The 19,654-nt window shown below is 32.9% G+C and overlaps 1 protein-coding gene, 1 non-coding gene and 1 pseudogene across 3 annotated transcripts; 2 read left to right on the forward strand and 1 right to left on the reverse strand.

The window, feature by feature from the left end:
- Window positions 1–2,129: 2,129 nt before the first annotated feature.
- Window positions 2,130–2,211, forward strand: TRNAS-GCU (transfer RNA serine (anticodon GCU)). The gene has a single exon. It is a non-coding gene; the product is annotated as a tRNA-Ser (tRNA).
- Window positions 2,212–5,749: 3,538 nt separating this feature from the next.
- LOC111880592 (pentatricopeptide repeat-containing protein At5g44230-like) lies at window positions 5,750–9,718 on the forward strand (annotated as a pseudogene).
- Window positions 9,719–11,269: 1,551 nt separating this feature from the next.
- LOC111880578 (uncharacterized) lies at window positions 11,270–12,468 on the reverse strand. 2 transcript variants are annotated; one of them, XM_023877009.2, is made up of 3 exons: window positions 12,300–12,468; window positions 11,665–11,854; window positions 11,270–11,600 (listed from the first exon to the last, which is right to left on the reverse strand). In XM_023877009.2, exons 2-3 carry the CDS (start codon window positions 11,833–11,835, stop codon window positions 11,529–11,531), a joined length of 243 nt encoding a protein of 80 aa, XP_023732777.1. In that variant the 5' UTR covers window positions 11,836–11,854; window positions 12,300–12,468; the 3' UTR covers window positions 11,270–11,528. The 2 variants fall into 2 exon arrangements, with proteins under 2 accessions (XP_023732777.1, XP_023732776.1); XM_023877008.2 differs by having other exon boundaries at window positions 11,665–11,868; window positions 12,300–12,463.
- Window positions 12,469–19,654: the final 7,186 nt, after the last annotated feature.

Consider the following 19,654-nt stretch of genomic DNA (forward strand, 5'->3'; position numbering starts at 1 on the left):
TACCGAAGAAGTTCATTCATATTGTAGACTCTCTCAGACAAGTTCTTGACTTGAAGACTGTCGGATACGAGGATGTTGTTGGTCGCCTGAAATCTTACGAGGAGAGGGTGAAGGAAGCAGATGACGGTGGAGAAGGATCGAAAGCCCTATTTGCCGATGGAGGAGCTTCGAATCGGAACTGGAGAAGAAAGAGGAAAGGAACGAATGAAGCGACTGGGAATAATTCTCACGGGTTTAATTGCTCAACTGGATCCGGATCCTGTGGATCGAACGGGTCAAGTGGATCAGGCTCAAGTGGCTTTAAATCAAAACATGCCCAAGGAAGCTCTAATAATGGTCGGTCCAATAACAACCAGTCCAACAGCAGGCCCAATTCCAATTCTGATCCGAATAGTAAACCGAAAAAGGACCGATCCAAAATTATTTGTTACCGACGCGATAAACTGGGCCATTTTGCGTCTCAATACCTGGACCGAATTAAAAAATTACAAGAAAGTAATTTTGCCGAATATGACGATACCGACGAGACCGTATTTTTAAACGAAGAAAAGGTGATACCGTCTTGATATAGACTCACAAGGCAACGATGTGTGGTATTTGGATAACGGGGCAAGCAATCACATGACGAGAATCAGTCATTTTTCTCCGAGCTTGATGAAGGTATAACCAGGAGGGTTAAATTCGGAGATAAATTCGTGTGTAAAAATCAAGGGAAAAGGTGTTATACTTTTCCAAGGTAAAGGGGTCAACAAAGGCTGATGACGGAGATTTACTACATACCGGATCTCAAAAACAATATTATTAGTCTCGGACAAGCAACTGAATCCGGGTGTGATATTCGAATTAAAGACAACTATTTGACCATGCACGATGCTGATAATTGCTTATTAATGAAAGTATAAAGAACTCCAAACCGCCTTTATAAAATAAAATTACAAAATGGAGTTCCTATTTGCCTTCATTCGAGCCTAAGGGAAGATACATGGCGATGACATGCAAGACTTGGGCACATCAATTTCGAGTCAATGAAAAAGATGTCCAAAAAGGGTCTAGTCAAAGCGTTACCCCAATTTGATCATGAGAATCAACTGTGTGAGTCTTTCTTGGTGGGAAAGCAAACAAGAAGTCATTCTCGACTATGACGACATACAAAACAAAACAACCATTGGAACTAGTTCACGGTGATTTATGCGGTCCGATCATGCCGACAACCAAGGGTCAAAATAGGTATATTTTTACACTAGTTGATGATTTTTCACGATTTATGTAGATTTATCTCATAAAAGAAAAGAGTGAGGCATTTACACACTTCAAAAAATTCAAAGCTTTGGTGGAGAATGAAATTGGAAAGCCTTTGAAAGTGTTTAGAAGTGATCGAGGATGTGAGTTTAGTTCTCTTGAGTTTAATTCTTTTTGTGATCAAAACGGAGTCAAACGCCACTTTACCGCCCCATACTCTCCACAACAAAACATAATTATGGAACGAAGAAACCGAACACTAATGGACATGACACGAAGTATAATGAAGGCAATGCATGTTCCAAAATACTTATGGGGAGAAGCGGTAAATCACTCTACAAATCTAATCAATCGAGTTTACACAAGAGTCCTTGGTGATACAACTCCTTACGAAAAGTTGTGTAAAAAAACCGAATTTAGAAAATGTTAGTATATTTGGGTGCCTAGCACATGCAAAAGCTGAACCGGTTAATCTAAAAAAGTTGGATGCAAGATCAAGACCACTAGTGCATGTTGGTTCCGAATCGGACAGTGGCGGAGCTAGATGGTTGCTTTATATATAAAAAAAAAATATTGTTTGTAAACATGTTTCTTGTTATTGTACCCCCAACTAAAGATTATAACATGATTTTTTTAATGCTCAATATTGGATAACTACATATATAATATATTGACAATATTTGTACCCCATATCAAAATTCCTGGTTCCGGCACAGTGAAATACATTTGACTTGATTAATTAAAGATTGAAAACGATTATTTATATTATTATTTTTTAAAAAAATCATTAATAAAATATTATGTTAAAAACTTAAAATGAGAGTAAATGAATTCTTCAAAACCTTAAATTATAGTTTATATTGATAGATTATTCAAGCATGTACAACAAAGACGCTTTGGCCGAGTGGTTAAGGCGTGTGCCTGCTAAGTACATGGGGTTTCCCCGCGAGAGTTCGAATCTCTCAGGCGTCGGTCTTTTTAATTTTTTTTTTAATTTTTCCTCTTTTTTCTTTTGCATTTTTTTCCTTTTCCTTTTTCTTTTTCATTTTTTTTCCCTTTTTCCCTTTTCTTTAAAGAATTGCCCGAGTTACGGCCCAAATCCAAGCCTGCACATACCTCCATCATTGCATTATTTTTTTTTGAAATAAACCAAATAATAACAAAAACGTTTGTGTTCTTTTAGGCTTTCCGTTTTCACGTGTAAAGCATGCCGGACTTTTCCGTGCATGGGGCGTAGGTGTCGTGCGACGTGTATCTGGCTACGAGCGACCACGAGAAATTTGATTTGTTAATGCTATTTCACGGTTTTTTTGTGTACATTGTATGTATTTATCAAAGAGGTAGTTTAGACGTAGTTAAATGGTTTAAAAAGAGGTAGATCGAAACTTTGAGTTTTGGTAATGGCCAATGACCCGTTTTTCAGAAAATAGGTGAAGAAGGAAACCAATAAGGTAAATGTGTTTAAAATCATATTTGTTTTTAAATGAATGTACAACTATGGTCCCTGATATTGTATTTCTCAAATTTATTATTCTCTTTCACTTGTGTTTGAATTATGTTAAACCCTAAGCTATATATAACTATATATATATATGTTTATTTAATTTTATAAACTTAATAATATATTTATTTATGTTTTTATTAGAAAATGATTATTTAAGTTTAAAATTATATATATATATATATATATATATATATATATATATATATATATATATTAATTAATCTAATGTAAAAAATAAAAATAAAAATAAAAAAATAAATAATATGAAGTGGTAACTATTTCCAAATGGTACTAATATGGTAGTAAACATGTAATGGAGATGATGTAACACATATGTAGCAACACTTTTCTAATAGGCTGGTGTTTCTATGTTATAACATGGTGGAGAGAGAGAGGGAGAGAGGGAGAGAGAGAGAGAGAGGGGAGGGATGGAGAGGGAAAGGGAGATGATTTGATTGGGCGTTGTCTCTCGTGCTCGTTACCACATTTCATAACACCACATATCATAATCGGAGACTGGGGCGGTGTTCCAGTCGTTACTAGGGTTGTTCACTATTTGGATAAAATCAAATTGTCCAATTGGACAACTTTGATTGGACTATTTGGTTCGGATATTTGGATTTTTGAATTGGTTTCAACAAAACTGAATTATTATTTTGGATTACGGATTGGTTTTGGTTTATAAAATAAGAACCGAATAGTCCAAAAAAACAGAATAAACATTTATTATTTATATATATATATATATATATATATATATATATATATATATATATATATATATATATATATAGTTATTTATTAATTTTGTATATTTATTTTTTCAAATAGGTTCAAAAACGTTTCACCCGATAAAAAAACATTATTATGCATTTTCTCTCAAAAGCTTTCAATCTTTAAAATACTTAACTATAATATATCTTCTTAGTAGTTGTTTCTAAATTTCAAATCACAACCAAATAATTTGATTTCGTTTCTTGTGTAAAATTGGGTAATATTATAAGGGAAATCTACAGAAAAGTTCCAATATTTTGGGAAATTTTTTAATAAAGTCCTAAATTTTATTTTTTGTATACAAAAGTCCCGACTTCTTAAATTTTTGAATAGAAAAACTCAAAAAACCGGTTAACTTATTCACTTTGGCCATTTTGACCTGTTCAACATGTCATAGTACCAAATCGTTAATTTTTCCAAAATAATGAGACTTTTCTACAGATTTTGTGAAAACTTATATATAATGTATAAACATATTTTCTTACGTATTTATATCTATTTTTTAAGTACTTTTGTATTTTTTAAGTTTGTATATGTATATGTTTATGTTTTTTTTTGTGTATTTTAAATGTATAAACGTATTTTTTTTATGTATTTATATATATTTTTAACTGTTTTACATATTTTTTTTTATGTATTTTTATGTATTATTTTTTATGTATCATGTATATATATATATATACATATATATACATTTACGTATTTGTGTCTTTTTGTAAGTTTTTATATGTATATTTTTATATCGTTTATGTTGTAACGTCCCTTCAATCCCGACTAAAAATTTTCTTTAAAACATTACTAAAACCATATTCATAAAAACATATCATAAACCATAACATAATTCAGAGTATTAATTTCCAAAACATATTTTCATTATCAGAGTAAAACATCCAAGACTGACTAATCAATGGTGTATGCCATGCGATCACCCCGAGCTCTTCCCTCCGCTACCGAAAGTACCTGAAACCAAAACTGAAAACCGTAAGCACGAAGCTTAGTGAGTTCCCCAACCTACCACATACCGTACACATACACATACTATTAATACTGGTCCTTGCCCACTACTTCGGGCCGCGCCCGCTACAACAGGCCCCGCCTGGCTTCGAGCCCCGCTCGGTGTACATATCTGTTTCTCTTAGGCCTCGCCTGTCTCTGGGCCCCGCCCACTAACATATACTAATATACAATAATATCATAACACATAAACTGGACATATACTACTGGATTCCTGTTATAAGGCCTCGCCTATCTTGGGCCTCGCCCCTGTCCTGTTACTGATGAGTCATAGAACCCCGTCCATGCTCCCACTGATAGTGAGACACGGGCCCAGGTCACACTCACTCATTTCCTACCATGGGCCTCGCCCCTGCTCGGCTGCTAATGAGATGTGGAACACCGTCCACACTCTGCAATTGGTGAGGTACGGGACCTCGCCCACACTCACCTCCCTACGAGACACATACATGTATCACACAGACAACAGGTATAAACTCCTGCTCGGCTGCTAATGAGATGTGGAACACCGTCCACACTCTGCAATTGGTGAGGTACGGGACCTCGCCCACACTCACCTCCCTACCAGGCACATACATGTATCACACAGACAACAGGTATAAACTATCATACAAATCATCCCTGGGGCATCCGCCCGACATCGTACCTTGGTCCTGCATATCATACTAGCAAACAGTGCCTAGGGCTAACCCCCGGGTGTTCTTAATCATAACTACATGGGCCAAAATTATGGCCGTAGACCCATTCACACAAAGGAAACTCACCTGCACTGCTGAACTTTGCTGATAACCTTCGGGTTGCTGACTGGAATTTCCTGATTGCTTCTTCTTCGGCTCCCCGAGCTACCAAGATCACAATATCACTTAGCCCAATATCATAATCACTCTTAGGGTAAAATTACCATTTTACCCCTACCCCATAGTGGTCCATAATTAGGGCCCAAAACCTACTATAAAAAGGTCCAACACTAAGTAGGCTTCCCAAGCCCACTATTGACCCATAAATGGCCCAATTTGCTACATTGGGCCCAACCCCATTATTGGGCCTTACCTTAAACCCAATACATATACTTGGCCCAAAAACACTGACTCCTGATGGCCCACTAAGGCCCAAAGATCTATAATCCAAACACAGCCCACACCGAGGCCCAAAAGCTCAAGGCCCAAATCTGACAACGTACGCGGGGCGTACTCCTAGGTACGCTGAGCGTACTGGCTGATGGCTTGTACGTCATGCGTACCTCCTTGTACGCCCAACGTACAGCCTTATTAAGTAAACTTTCTAATAAGTGCTTAATACCCAGATTCAGAAGCTACAAACTCGGATCCAAGCCTTATTCCATGTATTAAGCCATAAAGTCACTGACTTGGTGACTTTATATGGCCCAAACCAACCCAAACTCTCAAAACACTCTTCTACTTCCATAAAGGGGACTAGATCTCATGCATGGACTTAATAGGACCATAAAGGTTGGAACTTTACTGCTTCTGGGACTCATATGACTCTAAGGGAGGCAACCCTGGTCTTAGAAATGTGCTTAAGTCTCAAAGACCCAATCTTGGGACCAAAAGTCCATAAAATTGAACTAAAGGAGATCTAAGAGATTAATCATCAAGCTCAAAACTTTTTACCTTGAAGAGGTCCGAAATGAGGCACTCATCCCAGATCTACAAACTCTAGCTTCCAAGGTTCCTCCTTGCCAACCTTCTTCTTTCCTCTTCCAAGCTTTAAACCACCAAAATGGGTTCTCCAAGGTCAAGATCTCACCAAATGAGGGTATGAACGTTCTAGGGTTTCTTCTGAGGTTGGGGAGGCTGATATGGGGGCTAAGGTTGAAACCATTATGTCCTTTATATAGTGCTAATTCCAAAAATTAGGGTTTCATAACTTTTAGCGTACGCTGGGCGTACCTCCACGTACGCTGGGCGTACGCCTTGATCATTCGCGACCAAGTTGCCCCAGTACGTTGGGCGTAACCCAGCTTACGCTGGGCGTACCCACGCGTGTTCCATGCATGCATGGCCTTCCATGCGAACTTTTCTCCATAAGGGCCATTATTGCCAAATCTTCAAAGTGTCATAACTCCTTCATTCTAAATCCATTTCTGATGAACTTTTTATCCACGGAAAGGTGGCGAGAAGCCCTACGCTTCTAGCAGCACAACTCAGCCCACAACCTTCTCAAAATAAACTCCTTTCCCAAAAATGACCAAAACGCTCCTAGCTTTGGTTTCTGAAATCCACGAACGAATACTTTTAGAACAGGGCATTACATATGTATTTTAAATTTATAAACATATTTATATGCATTTTTAAGTATTTTATATATATATTTTTATTTATTTTTATGTGGTGTTTTTTTATGTATTGTGTATTTTTATATTTTTTGAGTTTTTTTATATATATGTTTATGTATTTTAAATGTATAAACGTATTTTTTTACATATTTATATGTATTTGTAAGTATTTTACATATTTTTATGTATTTTGATGTGCTTTTTTATGTATTATGTATTTATATGTATTTTTATGTATTTATGTATTTTTTTTAAGTTTTTTTATATAGATGTTTATGTATTTTAAATGTATAGTTGTATTTTTTTTTATATATTTATGAATTTTAAATTCAAGTCGTCTTCACCATTTCATCCAATTCATACAACTTCTTCGAGTATATGTAGATGGTTTTCCTACGTACTCACATTTTTAAGCTCTTCCCAATAGTTTATCTTGAAATTAAATATCAAATGGGAAAAACTTAAAAAATATTAGTGTGTGGTAAAACCATCTAGACATACTCGAAAAAGCTGTGCAAATTAGATGAAATGGTGAAGACGACTTGAAGTAAAAAATACATAAACACGTAAAAATAATACGATTAAACATTTAAAATAAATAAAAATACATAAACATCTATATAAGAAAAATAAAAAAATACATAAATATGCAAAAATACATATAAATACATAATATATAAAAAAAACACATAAAAACACACAAAAATATGTAAAATACTTTAAAAAAATACATATAAATACGTAAAAACAATACGTTTATACATTTAAAATACATAAATACACAAAAACATTTATATAAAAAAACTTTAAAAAAAAACATTAATACGTAATACATAAAAATACATAAAAAATATATGAAATACTTAAAAATAGATATAAATACGTAAAAAAATACGTTTATAAATTTAAAATACATAAACATCCGTATAAAAAGCTTAAAAATATATAAATACGTAAAAATACATATAAATACATAATACATAAAAATAACACATAAAAATGTGTAAAATGGTTAAAAATACATATAAATAGGCAACAAAATACGTTTATACATTTAAAATACATAAAATTACGTAAATATATACATATAAAAACTTGAAAAATACACAAATACATAAAAATAGATGTAGATATGTAAAAATATGTTTATACATTATATAAATTTTTTGATAAAATCTGCAAAAAAGTTTCATTATTTTCGTAAAATTAACAATTTGGTTCCATGTCCTGCTGAACAGGTCAAAAAGAGCTAAAGTGAATAAATTAGCCGGTTTCTTGGGCTTTTCTATTCAAAAAGTGAAAAAGTCATGACTTTTTTGTTCAAAAAATAAAATTTAGGACTTTATTAAAAAAAATTCCCAAAATATTGGGACTTTTATGGAGATATCTCATATTATAATTATATGTCGTTTTAAAATGTTTCGTTTTTTGAAAACCGAATTATAAAACTGATCCAACTGAATTATAATTGGAACGGATCGAATTTGAATTTAATTTGGACTATTCAGATCCATGTTTTGAAAACTGAAATCAATTTTAATTTACTTGATTGAATCGAATCAAACCGATCCATACAAACAAACACCCTTAGTCGTTACCATGGCATTGAGGTGCCTCCACGTAGTAAAAAACGCCCCTCTACGGGCCCATACCGAGTAGTCCTAGCCTTATGGAGACATCTTTCATTATCTATTAGAAAACTTCAAAATATTATATATGAGAAATAAACTTTTCAGGATCCACGATCACACATGTAATACAAGAACAAAAGCAAAAATATGTTTTGTGCCCATTAGGTGCAAGTGAGTATGCCAAATGGGTTCGTGAAGTTGCTGAAAAAGTTGGATTTAGACCTGAAAATAATATCATTATAGGGTCTGCATTAGTTTACATGTACTCAAAATGTGAATGTATTGATGACGTATGTACCGTGTTTGACAAAATGCCTGAAAAAGAACGTTTACTTTTACAGCTCGTTAATTCTTGGATTCGCAATGCATAGATTATGGATATGCACAAAAAGCAATTAACTTGTTTGAAAAGATGGTGAAAACGGATGTGAAACCAAATCAAGTAACATTTTTTAGGAGTCCTCACAGCTTGTAGCCATGGAGGTTTAGTAAAACAAGGTCAATATCTTTTTAAAGTAATGGAAAAAGACTATAATGTAACCCCAAATGCTGACAACTATACATGCATGGTGGATCTTCTTGGAAGGGTTGGACTCATTGATGATGCATATGATCTTATAAACAAAATGCTCATTTTTTCCCATGCGGGTGTCTGAGGAGCTTTTATTAGTTCTTGTTGTATTCATACGAACCCTAAAATTGCCGAAATTGTTGCGAATCATTTATTTGAACTCGAACCAAATGCTATAGCAAACTATATACTACTCTCAAACACTTATGCTTCTGCGAAAATATGGAATGATGTTTCAAGAGTTCGAGCGTTGTTTAGATCCAAGGGTTTGATTAAGAATCATGCGTATAGTTGGGTAGAAGGGGCAAAAGGGGTAATTCATGAGTTTCTTATGGGTGACATGGGTCATCCTAGGAGTTTGGAGATCAAGATAGAGTTGGAGGATCTTTTGTGTAAATTAAGGTTAGATGGGTATAAGCCTGTTTTGAGTTGTGTGCCTTATGATGTGAGTGAGTGATGATGAGAAGACAAAGATATTGTGGGAACATAGTGAAAAGTTGGCATTGGCGTATGGATTACTTGGTGATTCAGGAATCATTAGGATTGTGAAGAATATAAGAATATGTGGAGATTGTCATGTGGTTATGTGTGGGGCTTCGAAGGTTAGTGGTAGGGAGATTGTTGTTAGGGATAACATGAGATTTCATCATTTTCATGATGGTGTGTGTTCTTGCAATAACTTTTGGTGATCATGTCAAATTACAATAGAATTTAAATGTTTAATTACATATTGAAAAGTGTGTGTGTATAACACAAAGAAAGTACTAGTTAGAACTTTGGCTTGAGTTTGACATGTTTGGCTGTAAAGTTGTTATTTGATTTAGGAATAAAAGAGTTAACTAATTTTGATGTTTTTGTGACAATGGACCAACTATATATTAAGTTAGCTTTTAACCTAATTTTCATCAAACCGTTAAACACTTAGAAATGAATTTGCATTTTGTAAGGGAAAAAATTTTTCAAACGGTTTAATTAAATACTGATTATCATAATTAGAATGCAAATATTTTTACAAAGTCATTAAGTTTTATTCTAACATATTTTTCTACTTGAAAAACTTATTGGAGTTTGGATGATTTTCAAAAGAAAATATTAGCCTCTTTCAATGTTAAGATTGAGGTGAGGGGGGGGGGGGGGGGGGGGGGGGGGGAGGGTGTTGAAATTATTAAAATTTTACAATCTTAACATTGTGAAAATATATGTTGTTTTTTATTATTTTATATGTTGCATTGTGTTGATTATTGTCATTGTTTAGTCGATGGTATTAATGAATGGAGCACTTGGACCGATCTTGAAGTAGAAAATAGTTTGAGAGATGGTTTTGACAAGGTGTTAGAAGTGGAGGATTGAGAAGCTAGAGTTTTGAAGATTCTCTCTCTAAATGTCAACTAGAGTTAGAGAAACTTAGGGTTTGTGAGTTCAATGTATGAGACGTTTGAGTGTTCTGGTTTTGTATGTTGTTATTGAATAATCTTGATGTTCATAGATGTTTCTCTTTGCTGGTTGATAAAATTTGTATTTTCTTTTTTAACAGCTCATGTATTACATATCATAAGGTAGGTAAAGCTAGCAAAGAAAAAACATTTACAAAGCGGAAGGCAATAATTGGGTTTTATAACCAAGAAACCCAACTATTTTTAGCCTTACCAGTCCTATTCATAAACCAATATAATGGAAAAACTATCCACTAAATCAAATAAGGTATCTTTTCTAACCGGTTTCAATTCCGATTTTGTTCGGTTTCAACGAGTATTTTGTTCACACCAAGTTGTCAGGGTCCGAAACCGGACCGGTTTCGAAAAAAAAAAACAATAACCAAATTTATGGATATAAAAGAACTGAGAATAAAACCGAATTAGTTGTTAGGTTTCAATCGGTTGAAGTTCGGTTCCATGGGTATTCTGCTCACCCTTGAAATCTAAAGATCATTGGAATTTTTTTAATTTAAATGGATAGTTTTGATGATTTACAATATTTCAAAATCTAAAATTTTATGCGTATGTATCAATTATTCAAATTGTTTTTAATATTAAAAAGAGATAATTACTCAAATTCTGTAACTGTTGACATATTTTTTTTTAACAAATTTGATCAATATACATACATAAAATGCTCAAAAATATCATTATGGATTTTCCAAATTACATTTAGTCACATTCTTTTTTCTTTCAAATTAGACCAATAAACTCACGAAAAAGAAATTATGAGCAACAGCTTATAGATTTTTCACTACTTGTCCATCATTAAACACACATCATATATTGATACATACGCAAACAATACACCATACATTACACCTTAGTTATATTGAATAAAGTGAAGAAGTAAATACAAATACTTGCATTTTATGAAATTCTAGAAGTGAATATCCATCCAGCAAAGTGCATGATGATCCATGAAAACTTATTTCATAGAGATATTAATACCACATTGTATGATTTATAATCATGAATAAAAATTGGTAATGAGTGAAAAAATAACCAAAATTGGTAATTACTACTACTTCCTCCCTCTGTTGAGCCTCTGCAAGTGATAATTGAGGGTTCCCCAAGGTTTTCTTTTTTTGCCAGTCTGCAATGCAAAATAATAAGAAATATGAACTATTATGATATGAAATTTAAAAAATTAGAGAGACCTGGGATTCCAAACAGGTGTCTAGTAGTTGTCGTTGACGAGTGCATTTTTCATCAGAGTTATGATTAAGTGACAAACACCCAAGAAATGTAATCATATCCTTCATACATGGTTTTGAAAGTCCACCAAACTTCTTTGCGTTTATATGCAGCTCACCAGCTTTTCGCCCCATCTTCCGACTTTAATCAGATCTACAACCAATAACCTAAGTTGCATTCAATGTATCAAATAAGCATCTAAAGAATTTCATTGATAATTGAAGCACAAACATATACACAATTGGCCTTAGAGGGTGTTTGGCAAAGTTCATATCAGATACATTCACATTCAAAGTTCTGATTTCATATCAGATACAGTAGTCGATTATCATTTCAAAGTTCTGATTTTACATTCAGATTCAAAGTTCTGATTTCATATCAAATTGAAAGTTCTGATTTCCTAACCAAAAAATCAGTGCAAATAGACAGCAAGTTCATGTCAGATGCAGAAGATGGAAAAATCGACAGCTCCAATTAAAATAAAAAATCGACACAATAGAAATTCAGATAACCAAAATATCGACACAGCACATGGTTTTGATGCTAGGGAAATCGACAGCAGCACAAACACGAAGGAAAGCGATTCACGGTATCTTACCTGTGGCTGCGACGATCTCCGTCCGGTGGGGAGGAAAAAGGCTAACGGCGGCGAGCAGAGGAGGGGTGCGATTCACGGTAGACAACAGCAGCAGCGATGAACAGATGCGATGGAGAACGGATGAGCGATGGAGACGTTCTTGTGTCGATGTTAACTTTAGGTTAAAGGGGTATATTGGTCAATTTGTTATAGGGTGAAATAAAGAGTGTTTGATGGTTAAGGATAAATGACTTACCATGACACCATCTTCTCTATGGATTAACTTTAAAAAAAATTAAATATAAATATCAAAATATTTGAAATTTTGAATTTTTCTTGAAGGTTTTTTTTGTCATATATCAATCTCTCATTAGTTTTGACATTTGTTATTTTATGGTATTTTTCAAAAAAATATTATCCACTTGTCAATTTTTGGTTTGTTTTAATTTTTAAAATTAAAAAGCCACATAATCTTATACTTATATATGTAAAGTATCAAATATAATAAATATTATAATAAACTGTAATTAATATGTTTCTTTTTTCTTTATTTCAAAATTTTATTTTAAAAAATACTTATTATTTACATTTTAATATTTTATTTTCTTTAATCAACCTGTATAATACACGGATTTTACACCTAGTTTATAAGAAAATAAGAAAAAATAATGAATTATTATCATGAGAATGTTTTTTTATCTTTTAAATTTAAATAAATAACCAAAATAAACTAATGAGCTTTAATTTTGAAAATTTTAAAATAAGAAGGTAAGTCCATTAATGAAATTGATATTCATTTATTACTATATTTATTGTAATTATAACATTAAAGTATTATGTTGAATTTATCAAAATAAAAAAAAAAAAAACTCATAAAATAACATGTAGAAAAAAAAAATTTAAAATAACCACAAAATTATATTTAGAAAATTAAATAGCAGTGTGACATGTGGCAAAAAAAAACTTTTATTTATTAGAGTAGATTGGAAGTGTCAAACAACTATAAGTTGTTTTTAAAAAAACTTTTTATCTAAATATTCTTTTTGATTTATACAGGTGGGAAATGATAATAAATCAAAAAAAAAAAAAACTTTTTTTAAGCTTTGCCAAAGATATTCTTAGAACCAAACCAGAATCAAAAATCAAGAAACAAGGAAAGAAAGAAATTACATGGAGATTGAGTGGTCATGGTGTGTGTGGAGGAAAGTAGGAAACAAAATTGGGTTTTTTACCAAATCATAGCAAACATAAAAAATATTTACACTTTTAAATATATTTACCAAAAAGTAGTAAAATAGTTGCAGGACCATATTTTTAATTTTTATATAGTAAAAATAAAAATGGATTGACGGTTTGTCCATCTCTCTCATCGTCTTATTTTTTTTATTATCGCCGGAACATTCACTTTTTTTGCTGTTAAACTGGACCATCAACCCTCCATCTTCCTAACTCCTCTAACTACTGCTCAGTACATTAAATAAGAAGACGTCAAGATGCCATCATCGCCGACAGTAATGGGTTATATTTGTTTTTTGTTTCCTTTTTAAAAGAAAATGGGATCCATGAATCATTATTGCTTTGTGATGTTATTGGCATACCTTCGTACATATCAGTGATGACCCGTTGCATCTCCACATACGTGCCGCCGGCGAAACCTATCTCTCGTGCGTCAAAACCTTTTAATCTCATTTGTTTCTACAACTTAAAAGAGGTGGGTTTTTTTTATTTTTCAATAAAACAGGTGGGCCTACATTGATAGACCATTTACTACATTATTGTAAATAATTTTGAAAGCACGGTATTTTGGTAAATATTTTTTTCAAAACTAGTGAAGTATCCCCGCTTGGGATCGAATATATATTCATTTCAATTAAGAATTGCAGCTTGTTAGAAGGAATAGCAAAAGTTGCAAATCTCACAAGGTACATTGCAATAAATTTGTTACTTGTTGCTCATTGCTTGTAATAGGTAAATAAGCCTTTATATATTTTTCGGGGTCAAGCTTTCCCTTTGACTCTCCTCTATCATCATGTTTCATTACAGCTTCCTTTTAGTTCTCCAACTCCTTGTCCACAAAACTTTGCAACAAATACCAAACTACTTCATTTATTTGTGTATTATATTATAGCATTCTACTTTAGTAAAGGTAAAAGGTACATAAAAATTAAAGTATGTTGTCCTTATGTGTGTGTTATGTTAATTCAAAAGTTTAGAATGACCATCTAGTATGAAAGGAATTACATAAAGGGCTTCCTCAAGAGAAGCTGCATGTAACGCTTGCAGATTTGGGCTGGTCAATTTAGAAGCAATAAGCATAAAAAAAACTTTTTGGTAGAAGATTATTTAGAATAAATAATCTTAGCTAAGTTATAATATATATCACAATGGTTCTGTACATATAAAGAACACTAAAATCTAAGTTATAACGAAGAAGTTATGACCTGTCGAAGTTTTACGGCAAAACCGGCATGACACTGGGAATCGTAAAAAGTGAGTTTACAATAAAATACTTTTTAGCCTTAACGATCTAAACGAAAGTCGTAGTATACTTCAAACCGAGACTGTGCATAAAAAGAACGTCCAAATCTGACTTCATATGAAGAAGTTATGATTTTTCTAAAATTTAGCATAGTAGTGCACAACCCGAAATTCGAATTTTAGATCGATCAATTTTTAGCCGACATAATCTAAACGAGAATCGAATATCTCGTTAATAGGAGCTTAATGATATAAAGACAGTCGAAAATGGACGTCAGATGAAAAAGTTATGAATTTTTAACGGATTTTAACTGTCTAAATCTATTAAAATATAACTTTAAAAATAAAGTCAAAACTAGCCGACGAAGTCTAAAAGAAAGTTGTAGATTTTGTCGATACCTACGCGTGGATATAAAAACGTCAAAAACGGAGGTCGTATGCAAAATTTACGGATTTTAGAAGATAATTAGTTTTTGGAGTAACCAACGAGCGACACATGGCGCGATCTGAGCCACTACTTCCTCACCAAGGCTTGGCACCAAATGATGACTCCTGGCCACGAATGCCCAACATTCAGCAAGGGAATGCCTCGCGTTCAAACCAGACTCAACCTATAAATAGAGGCGCAAATCACCCTAAAAAATCATACATTTCCCATTCTTTCTCTCTCAAAGACCCCTCTTAGCCCCTCCCATTCCATAGCACTTTCCAAGTGCTAGAGGCAAGTCCCAGAGCTTCAGAAGTCTCCAAGAAGAAGAGCTTTCGGCTCGGAAGTTCTACCCCCGCAGAGTCCGGTTCCTAGCCAAACTACCTAGTAAGTGAGTTATGTTTACTCTACTTTAAGTATAGCTTATGTTTAAGTTCAATATCGTTATTATGAAATTATAAACATTATATATTATAAAATATAATATACAAAGTGTTATTATAATATCTTTTAACTACTCGCGGTACGGGGAATCTGGTTTGAAGGACCGCATAGGGTTGTTGGATTTTAGAAGTGCTATAATGCCAAAATGGTCATGCCCTCCAACATTTCATGTTTGGCCCCTATCTGTATATAGTAGTTGAAAAGTATTGTTTAACACTTATAAAACAATATTGCTCGTAAATAGTCTTTATAAATATTAGACTAAAATCTAGCATTAATGATACTAGGTTTCGCCGAAGGAAAATAGAATTGTTAGAAGTGAAACGCTGCCCGACTTTGGAATCATCACTTTAACAAGTGAGTGCATAGTTACTTTATCTTACACATAGATATGAAATATTTAATATAAATTAAATGCCATGTGTGCATATTATCTATGTTCTTGATACCTATAAATCTATAATTATGATGGGTAAAGATGGGTAGATTAAAGATGATATGATATGAGAGATGAAAGATGAGATGAATGATGAGAGATGAAAGATGATATAAATAATGAAAGGTGAAAGATGATGAGAAGCGATGGCCCAGTCATCTAACAAAGTATAGATGACAACCACAGACTATTCTAGACAGTTCAATGGAACACTAGCAGGCTCGCAACCTGTAGGTGTTGTAAATGATACGTTCATCAAATGTACTCTAAAAACCATTGATATCGGCAACTATGGACTTAGTGTCTGTTATACAAACCTCGGCAACGATGGACTTCGTGTCTATTCCTTAGGACAATCCTTAGGAATGAATGAGTGAATGATAGATGATTCTTAGGGTAGATCCTTAAGAAATAAAGAAGATAATGGGGATGAGTAATTGGGATAATTGTTTGATGATGTAACATAATAACTTTATTATTGTGGGTTGAAAACCCTATGTACTCACCAAGTTTCCAAACCCGACCCACTTAGTTTATTTGTATCACATGTGTTGATACGAAGCTACATTACACTGAGAGATTAAAGGAGATGTAAACACTAGTGTAAATGAATGTAAGGTTTGTTTATGCTTATGTTTCTATATTGACGATGACATCCCAGAATTTTCATATAAACAAAATACATTTCTTCGGAAATGCTTTGATAATATATTTATTATGTTTTTTGTGAACAAATTCCGCAATATTATTCTTTAAAATAAATACTCTGATTTTCAAATAAGCATAAATAAAATTTTTAAAATTATCGTGAATTTGGGGATGTCACAGTTGGTATTGGAGCATTAGTTTAAACGAACTAGGAATTGTAGGACATTTCTAAACTTAAACTTAGAATGTTAAACGATGATTATGAGATGAGTGTTTGCTATATTTTAGACACAAACACGAGCTTACTTTAGGATTAGATGCCTAAATTGCTTTTATGTGCTAAATGATTTATTTTATAACCTTAAATTGTAACAATTGGTAAAAATAGGAACGATCGTACAATGCTATGTTTTGATTATTAAGCAATATGAGTAATTCATCAAGGATGGGTGAAGGAATTTAACCTCTTTTATTTAAATAAGTTACTGTGAAATATAAAACAAGTAGCTATTGATAAATTTCGTTATGATGTATGGCTACGAACCATCACCGGTTTGTGAAATTAGCATATAACATCATTTGAACGCAACAAACTTAATTTTTGTATCAACATGTATCTAGTTGATAATTAAGTTAGGTTCTATGTAAAACGTGTGCTTAATAGTTGTGTAGGATCTAAATTCGACAAATATACGAACCAAAGTGACAAAACGTGTTTAACGATATGGTGAACCGGTTAAATGTCACGAAATTATACATTGGTCAATAAATTTTATATTTAAATAAATTAAAATATAAAATGAATTATTATAAGGTATAATTAGAATATATTTAAGTGGTTTTGAATAAAAAGAATAAAACATAAACATTAAAGTTCAAATACATAAAAACTACATTGTTATTTTATACTAAGTATACATGTATGTATTTGTACATATGTATTATTATCTAGTGAATGACTAGTTATGGGTCATTACTTAAAGTGATTTCATGTAAGGAATATGATTTCTAAATCAATTAAGATAAGAGAATTGGTGGAGATAAGTGCCAACTTAACTAATAAGTGATTAATCATTTAAGACATTTTACTAAGAATGCTTCTTAATCCCTCTTCTAATTTTCGAGATTAAGACCTTCCCTCTCCTTAACTAGAACTCCTAACTAACTAAATAACTAGTAGTTAGTTAGTTAACTAACTCTATCTCTAAGCAACCACCCAAGCAAGTGGCTAGACAAGATCACATCACTTAAACTCACATCCCATCACAAGCTAGTCTAGGTTTTGTCCCCTTATCCTCTTCCACTCTTTCCTCCTTCATATCCACGAAATTTACTCTTCATTACTCTCATTTTACCAGCCAATACTCCATGGAATTACTCTCAACCTTCATCTCATTTTCAAGAACAAGAACTTCCTTCCAAAGCCATCAAAACCATGAACAAAAGGGTTGCTGTCCCTTTTGTGTTTCAGCCACCATTTCACCCATCTACACCTTCCTTTTTGCTTGATATTTTTACCACAAAATACCCCTGGAAGTTACTTGTTATGATACTCAAAATTATTGATTCAAAACAGTGAGTAAACTACCCTTTGTCTTGCTCTTTTGCTGTGAAATTTCGTGACAGCAACATAGCCAAAAGAGTGGCTGTTTTGGAGCATCAAACCAACAACCAAAAGTTCATCTTCAACCTTCCATTCTTCAAGTATTCATATAAGGTGAGTTCATACCCCTACATTTTCATGTTTTATTCAAGTTTTAAGGGGGGGGGGGGGGGGATACAAGTTAGAACACTAAACATAACTTAAATTTAAATGACAGCTTTCTACAGAAAAGTTGAGTCCTGTTCACGGACTGTTTTGACCATCTTAAACTTAATATCTTTCAAAACTGTACAATATGCAAATAGTTAAAGTTTATACCTTTCTAAGGACTACTCGCACGCGTTCATACGATTTTTCTACAATTTATGGCGATTTTTATAAAACTGCCTGTCATTTCAGAAGTGTTTTCGGACCAGTCTGTGAGGATGTTCATTTTCACACTAGTTTGAGACCACTAAAAATCATAATAAAAATTAGGAACAAAGTAGACTCATTTTATAAACTCTCAGAGGTGACGGATTCAGTTTTTGACTTACCATGATTTTTCTATGAGTTTTCTAAAAACAGGGACAGTAAAGGGTAAAACTGTCAAAAGTGGTTTATAGATTTATTAACACCTTCTAACATTTTTGAGCAATGTTTATACATTAAGGAAGTTAAAACACAATCATTTAAATATGTTTAATTACCATTTTTACAAAAGTGATAAGTACAAAAAGGTCTTTAGTATCAAACTTAAGGATTATTTCATGCAAAGTTTCTAATAAAAACGTAAGAATATGAACAACAATTACGAAACATACCAAATCATCTTTTAAAACTTATACATATATATAACCATATACATATATATGTTTTGTTTACAAACTTGTCTTCTACATCAAAAATTTCACTTTACTCGTTTTTAACAAATGAATCACTTGTGATTTATTACTACTATGTGAAAACTCTTGTCATACTTTGCATGCACTAGATTTATACAAAGTATTTAGAAATTCCAAAGTATTCTTCGTTGCTAAGCTGTTTTATACATTCTAAAAACTTATGATTTATGCTTTGTCAAACATTGTGAAAAAGGATAAACTTTGCATACAAAACTACTACTTTAATACAGACTTAGTTGAGAATCCATGAGACGTGTACATCTTCAAACACTGCCTTTTTGATAAAAGGTATCGCTACAAGTCCTGTCTATAACCAGAGTCTCCCGTTCGGAGAACGTGTCAAATGTGTATAGATCTATACGGGAAGTCATGATCCCGCGCCCTGACTGTTAGCTACAGTCCGTCTTTTGGGGTGACAGTTGTCATAACGCTACGACGCCTGAAGAACGTCGCTAC

This window comes from Lactuca sativa, chromosome 5, assembly GCF_002870075.4.
Source record: "Lactuca sativa cultivar Salinas chromosome 5, Lsat_Salinas_v11, whole genome shotgun sequence".
Taxonomy (NCBI): Eukaryota; Viridiplantae; Streptophyta; class Magnoliopsida; order Asterales; family Asteraceae; genus Lactuca; species Lactuca sativa.